General features: G+C 37.5%; 1 protein-coding gene across 1 annotated transcript in view; it reads right to left on the reverse strand.

Moving 5' to 3' along the window:
* The window catches only part of LOC145764867 (beta-1,4-galactosyltransferase 1-like), a 39278-nt gene extending 35493 nt beyond the window's left edge, over positions 1-3785 (reverse strand). The window contains exon 1 of the mRNA XM_082576942.1: positions 3592-3785. Within this exon, the coding sequence (XP_082433068.1) occupies positions 3592-3780 (189 nt within the window). The 5' untranslated portion in view covers positions 3781-3785. The remainder of the gene's footprint in view (positions 1-3591) is intronic.
* Between the last annotated feature and the right edge of the window lie 4186 nt (positions 3786-7971).

A 7971-nucleotide genomic window follows, 5' to 3' on the forward strand; every position in this document is an offset into this window, starting at 1 on the left:
CTTTATTTGGAATTAGAGAAGAAAAAGAGCAATAGCAGTGGTGGGAATCGAACCCGCGTCAATGAAAGCCAACCAGCTGACAAAACCCCTAAGCCAACCAGCTGACAAAAAATCCATCACTTAATTTGCTTTGTATCATCTTCTTTTCGCCATTTTTACGTCACTTAAACCAGAGCTTATGATTGGTTGGCGGTTTCATTCTAGTCATTTTTAGTGGCAGAATTTCGACTTGTTAAAGTGGCTACCGTACCAAACCTTAGTAAGTAATTGTTTAATATCAGTAAGCGAGACCACTTAAATTTACACTAAGAACTATCGTTAAAAGATCACATTAATTTGCGACTAAAAAATGTCATGAAGTTTCCTTTTTACATAACGTAATAAAAACGTGTAAAAATACCTACAAAAACACATAATCTAACTTATATCCTAAAAAATACGGAGGAGCGTGGTTGATACCAATCCACTTGAGTGGAGAATTCTTTCTGTTTATACCGTCCTTGGGAGGTAGTTTTACCTAACACAGATTAAAAATTGCCCAAATGAACGAAAGAACTTCAACACGTTTAATATACGTGGAAAACACGTGTTACTTTTCAACAGATGGAAACGTGCAATACACGTGGAAACAACATATAATCAACATACAAAAAATTCCGGTAAAACATCCTTCTGCTCGGGTAAACATTTCTTCTCTTTTGTATGCCCTCTTCTGGGTGTAATTTTACCTTATATACCTTAAAAATTAGTCAAATAATCATAGGAATTTGAACACGTGTAATATACGTGGAAAACACGTGTTATTTTTGCAAGAGTTATATTCAAAAAAGAATCCTTGATAAAACTTCTAGAATCATATTTACGTCAGATGCAATTCTGACGCATATGCCAGTCAGATGCAATTTGTAGGTCATATTCACAGACATGGAGATTTGGAAAAATTAGCTCTATTGGGGATGATACAGGGAAAAAGAAGCAGAGGTCGACAAAGATTAACTTATTTAAACAGCTTGAATCAATGGGCCACAAACACAACAGTTAAAACGAACGATTTTATACGAATGGCAAATGACAGAGAAGTTTGGAAGACCATGATCGCCAACGTCTGTATCAGATCAGGCACATAATCATCATCAGTCATACTAAATGATAGCTAAAATATGTCTCTAAAAAAATGTTTTTTAAACAAGTGAATTTGTGTTGGTGTACACAAACTCCTTAATAACACCTGAATTCTACCTAAGATACCATACTACCTAAAATCAACCAAAAATCAACGTGTAATATACGTAGCTTTCTAGCTGGGATGTCAGCATCCAACATATCTGAGAACTCACTTTCTTTTTGTTCAAAGTTATTTTTTAACGAGTTAAATTCGGGATCTACCCTATCACGAAGTTCTGCCAAGATTGCAGAGTTAAAGATTTTAGTCAAAAGAGCATGGAAATGCCGTAATTCCTCTTCTAAAGTAGATAACTTAGATCTAAAAATTAACAGTTCCTGCTTATCACTCAAAGAACCTAGGGCTACAGAAAGTTCCCCAATTTGAGTCAAAATATCCCGTCTAAGATGCCGGGCTTCTCGAACTGACTTAGCCTCATCGTGACTGGGTCCCTCCCCAGAATGGCCTGCCCGACCGCAAAGAACATCATCAGGCTTAAACTCAGTCGAGTCTACGGCGGTCGAGTCCCTGTCGCCACCGAGTGTAGACATATTAAATGTTGGGGCTAAATTAACAATTAAAAAAATTAAGTTACACAAACACAAAAAATTATTAGGCTACAGTAGTTATAAAAAACTTAACTGCAAAACCGTAAAAATACAAAAAAGAATTTAAATGCACGATACCGTAGCTGTACGGGTATGAAGTCCTAAAGTCCACAAAACTTGCTTGGATTCTTCCACTTGAATCTACAAGCACAGATGGATTGTCTTTTAATCTTCTTTCTTGCCAATGAATGTCAAAGTTATTTTTCTTCAGTACCAAACTGAAAAGAAATGTCTTTACTTTTCTTTGCTTCTGTAAGAGTGTAGACTACCAACCAACAAATCTTCTTTTATTATTTCTTGTACTTCTAAGTAGTTCTTCTGCACTAGCTGACAACAAACACGTCGTTTATTTTTATGCCTTCAAGTGCTTCTTGGCCTACCAGCTAACAAAAATCGTCTTTTATTTTTTGTGCTTTAATTTCTTCTTGACCTACCAACTGACAAGAACTCGTCTTATATTTTTTTTTTGCTTTAATTTCTTCTTGACCTACCAACTGACAAAAATCGTCTTTTATTTTTTTATGCTTCTAGTGCTTCTTGGCCTACCAGCTAACAAGAACTCGTCTTTTATTTTTTATGGTCACAGCGGTAAACCATAATCTCTTCGTGGGAAAATTGTAACATAAGATTCCCGAATCCGTTCGTCTGTATGTATCGACCGAAAAAGAAACACTCCTTGAAACGTCTATTCAATAAGTGTATTCCTGTAAAATTAGCCCGCGGCTATCGAAATCGAGATGCAACGCCGTACACCTCTAAAAAACTGTCACTACGATACAGATTACTTGGATAAAAGACGGAGAAATTGTCCAGCTAGCAAGCACCAAATAAACCAGTTAAATGTGCGACCGACTTCCAACAAACAACTTCAAGAATGAATCAGAAAAATTTGTGATAACTCAAAGGCACGTCAGCAGTTAGTGTGACGCAATATTTCATGTTTAAACAGGTTTCAACTGAAACAGGTTTAAACAGGTTTGACACAAGTCTTACGAACGATGGTGCAATTTCGGCACATTTTCTAGTAACTTCCATGACGTAATATTCAGTAGACTTGAACGGTTTTTATATGACGTTTGATTAGGTGAACAATTGTCTGGAACAGGTATGGAACATTTATTTATGTTCTGCTGAGTTTTTAATTTTTAATTTGACATCGAGTAGTTGTTCCGTCGTTTTGAGTGAAAATTTCAGTATTTCTGTAAATTTCTTCTTTCTGTACCAGGTGGTAAGTTGGGGGCAAAAATGGAGATGATCCGTTCTTTGGGGCTTGGTACCACAGATGCATGTAACTGGGCCCGTGTTGTAGATCACTTTACCATTGTAGATTTAGTACGGTCAACACCGGTTCGGAGTCGAACCACTTTGCCCAGGGGGCGATTGCTCCTGGGAGAAAGGACTCTGGTTTCGAATTGTTGTTTCCATTGCTTAAGCATTGCTTTCTTTTTGTTAAGATTAGTGGGTGAACGTGTGTTAGGAAGAATTTTCTTGATTTCAACCGTGTCTGTGCAGCAGTTTGTCCATAGACAGTTTTTTTCATCACATGTTTGCTTTAGATTTCAGCTTCACTGTTAACATCTCGTCTAATGTCCGGTTGATATTAAAAAGCCTTAAACCGATTTAAACTAAATGCAGGCTTTTTGTGTTATCCATGAGTGGCAGTGCTTTACCATCATGTCAATGAGGTATCATGTTGTTCATATTTCAGGTCAATGCGTTTGAATGGTTCACCTGATAGTCTTTCACAAAACACTAGTTGGAAGTCGTTGAAGTAGGTAGGCTAGTAGTAGTACAATAAGATTAAACACTTTTGATTCTTACCTGAAATCCATAGAGCATTTCTGTCACAACGGCTAAGCAAAAGAGCACTAGAATTACGTATTTTTTGTTGGAAATAAAGTGTTGAAGATTTCGTAGAACTCTTTTTGAAATCAAGCTTTTTTTTAATTGGGCTTGTTCCATTTTGTCAAGTGAATAATATCTTCTTTGTTCAAGCTCACATAACTTCATGTTAAAATTACACCTTTTCTAAATAGAAAATAGGTTGGTTACAAACTGCTTTGTAATTTCAACCGTCTTCATTAGAACCAAGAGTGTGCTAACTTTCTCATGACGTATTTTATTTGTTTGATGGTGTATCTGTGCAGTCAAACTATTTTGAACAATGAATGCGTTTTTATCCAATCCAAGCTATTGCTTAAATGTAGACAATTTACTTCAGTGTTACTAAACAGAAAAAAAAAGTATCAACCATCAAGTATGCCATAAAACGTGTTGCAAAGTAAAAGTCATGTGCTTTTAGCAAGTGTAGAAGCAGCGTCCATTGGAGCATCACTTGGCACTGTAACATCTAGATTTATTTCTGATGACATCTCATTCTTCTATCTATCACGTAGGATGCCATTTGTACAGCATTGAAAATTAAACAACAAACGCAAAAGTTATCTTAGAATTACACTGGTAAACTCATGTGTGGTTCATTTTGCGATAAGTTTCTGTCATTCTGAACAACCAATTACGATTTTCATTAAATTTTTTAAATTCTTCTGGAAACCTGCAGTACAAGGTGCAACCAAAGTTTCGATCTTGGATTCTGTGTAAGGCCCCAAACAAGTATTTATTTCAGTATTGAAACATTACATGATTTTGTTAACGTTACCTTACCATAAAAACTGAAAGATGACTTTCTCGCAGTTATCAATTCACAGACAATTAATAATAATATTTGTATAATCGTATTATTCAGATTATTTTTCGTATATGCAAAACCTAACCTAGTGGTCCCCAATCTGGGTGTCGTTTACAATACTCAGAAGTGCCGCAAGCTTTTTCTTATATTCATCTGTCTGCTCGTTAAATCGGTGGTTATAAAGGCTCGATTCAAGATGATCGAGCGGCGCTGGTTCAACTCTCGAGGTGTGCGCTTTGGCAATGCATATCAAGGACTGCTCTCCATTTAGTGGCATCTAGTAGATGGAATAATTTTCAGGCAACAACACTTCAACAATCGGAAACTTCACTCCAACGTTGTTTCAGGCTACATCAATATACTGTATGGTTGCAATACCAAAAAGAAGAAATGAAATGCGAAGAAGCGGTGATTGGTAAAGTTTTCGCGTGGGTTTGCTCACCTGGAAAGATGTTATTCTGAGAAAGACACAATTTTAAGATAAGAACATGAATTAGAAAGAAAGGTACGGGTATAGTCTAGAATTTCTTGATAAAAGCAAAAACGTATAATATTTTTTAATAAAGATTGTTGGAAACACACAAAAAACGACAAAATTAACTAAATGAAAAAACTTAGATTTCCTTTCTAAGAAGCGTTTTCTGAAATGTACGTTTCTGCGGACAAATTGTATTCTGACTAATACAGTAGGTTACTTTATTGTAGATTACAGCTTATTAGGATGACCCCTACTGGACTGCAGTAAGCCTAGACTGCTGTGTCGCGATAATGTATTTGAACCAAATGTGAACAAAGAATTTCATCTTCATACCCAAGTTACATTTCTGTTGTGCTGTGGGAGGTCTCCGCTTCTTTTCACCACAACCCAAAATCATGTCGTTGAATTTTCTTAGTATTCTGAACCAGCGAGATAATCTCAGATAACAGCTTACCCATTTACTCTGTAAAACGGTTAGACTAATTAATATTTAAAGCTTTAATTTTTTTTTGGTTCATATAAAGTTTATTTAATTATTTTTACAAATCTTGAAAGGCCTATTAAGATTTAAAACCGCTTCCCCGTGACAAAATAGCATCTCTTCGTATGGACTTTTGGTTGATTATCTTGTTCATCTTGATGGTGAGTACACAACAAGTTGTGTTTCCCTAACCGACAATTTAAGCATGATGAAACGAAGAAAACCAAGAAACGCTTATTCATGGAACATCTGAAGCCGTCCACGCTCGGTTTAGATCAGGGACGGATTCCACTTAGAGGGGAGAGGAGAGGTTTCAGCAAAAAGCAATGATTTTTTGTTGTACATTAATCCGACCTTGCAAATGCTCTTTGGTTAAAATAACTTTCTTGTATCTCATAGGGTAGGCGATCGCCTCAATCCCAGCTCCATGGATCCGCTACATCTTTTCGTTAAACATGCCATTAGGTGCCATTGAATAGAGAGCAGTCCTAAACGTGCGTTGCTGAAGCGCACACCCTGAGAGTCGAACCAGCGCCGCTTGATCTTGAAGCTTCTTCGTTCACGAAGTCATGCGCTAACTAACTGAGCTTTCGAGGAGGACAAAGAGCTTGCGTGATGCTGTCGGTGATGGGACACACGATATATAATGGAAAAAAAAAGGAATAATAATAAAAATAAGAAAAAAAAGTTACACTTGTATCGTAGATACTGCAAAATGACAACAGAAACCCACAAATGAAAAGTGATTGAAAAGAGGTCTCACGAATAGGGCTATGTGTACAAATGACAAACCACTGTGTAGTAGATACCATGTCCTGCTGATAAACTACTCATAACCTTAGGCAGGCACGACGTAAACAAGCACACACAACTCGGTGCAATGCACTAAAAAAGGCAATTGCAATGTAAAGGCAATATCCATAACTCAAAGTTAATGTTACTGAACTGTATGATTCTTCCCTTATAAACTAACACTCAGCAATAGAAATAAGACATGGCATTCCACCATAAACGTAGACTTACACGACACACGATCTCGTGTAAAAGCATTACAGCTAAAGGAGGGGAATACTAACCAAGTATTTACAACTTCACATACACACAATATACAGAACTTCTAACAGCTCACTGTAATAATGGTTATATTAAAACTAGGGTCAGAAGCACATACGACTAGCAAACGTATTGGCAAAACTTGATAGAATTCAGGTTTGCGTCTGTTTCGAACAGGATAGCGTCTCCGCGGGACAGCTTTACTATGCCCAGAGTGTTCAAGTTACGTAAAATATATACTACCACAGTATCAATTGGTTTAGATTATTTTTTTTGGATTTGGTGCAAGCGTATGTTTAGTTGAGTCAGAAACGTCACTTTTTCTTTCAGTTTGAACTTTTTAAAACCTTGGATGGAATCGATGTACGATGTTTTCTCTAGACGCCTCGTTCCGTTCGTACGTTGTAGCCTACAGGACACGTCCTTCTTTTTAATTACCCTACCGGGTAGCCACTTAGAACCAGATGCATATAGTTTCGAGCATGAACCAATGAACGCAACGCAAATCATCCACATCTTTCTCAAAAAAGTTCCAGCTTAGTCGAGATGAATTCGCTGCTACGGCTTTGCTGTTTTTGGCTATTTTTGATACTCTTTTTCCAGAACTTTTATGATAAGCTTGCAAGGTCCGCATGACTTGACCATCTCTTCAATGCGTTTGCAAAGCCTCAGGATAACACAAAAAAACATCAGAAAGCTTACCAACTCTGGGTGAGGCACTAACCAACCGACAAACCCTCAGAATGGCCGCATTGGCTCTGTGCTCCTCCACGGAAGAATATATATGCCTTGTTTGGAACAGGTCCTGTCACTCAATCCTACACTCAACCATTTTTGTCGCCTTATTACTGGATGTCTGAAGGCTACGAATACCAGCAAACTTTACCTGCTTGCTGGTATTGTACAACTACACATTGGAAGAGTTAACAGTGAAGCTGAAAGGCTAAAGCAAACATGTGATGAAAGACACCCTCTCTATGGACAAACTGCTGCACAGACTAAATGTAATAAAAATAATTCTCTGACTAGTAGCATCAGTACTAATGATAGAAATGTTGATGTTCATACACACAATGCTTTGCTTGATAACACTAAAATAATTTTACCCGTTATTCCTGTTCTTGTGAGATCCCCTGTGACAGAGGTCACCAAACTACGGCCCGCGGGCCGGAACCAGGCCGCGAACTGATTTCATCCGGCCCGTCACGTGCTGCGGAAATAAAAGCTGCACTACAACTGTTAAGGAAAAAAGTTACCAACATTTTTGTAAAGGACTGACGTTGCTGTTGAGCTACCATCACATTGCACCTTTATCATTAAGCCACCACAAATGGGGACAGCCTAGGCCAAATTTGGAAAGATGTAATGTTTTTTCAAGAGCACGATGCCCTATAGTGTATCACAGCAGGGGATAAGTTTTCCGGAAACCTTTCGATTTTCATCACAAACTTTGCTATTCCACCGCTGACTTTGTTTGTGCTCAATTCAAGTCAATGGAGA

This window comes from Aplidium turbinatum, chromosome 1 (genome assembly GCF_918807975.1).
Source record: "Aplidium turbinatum chromosome 1, kaAplTurb1.1, whole genome shotgun sequence".
Lineage (NCBI taxonomy): Eukaryota > Metazoa > Chordata > Ascidiacea > Aplousobranchia > Polyclinidae > Aplidium > Aplidium turbinatum.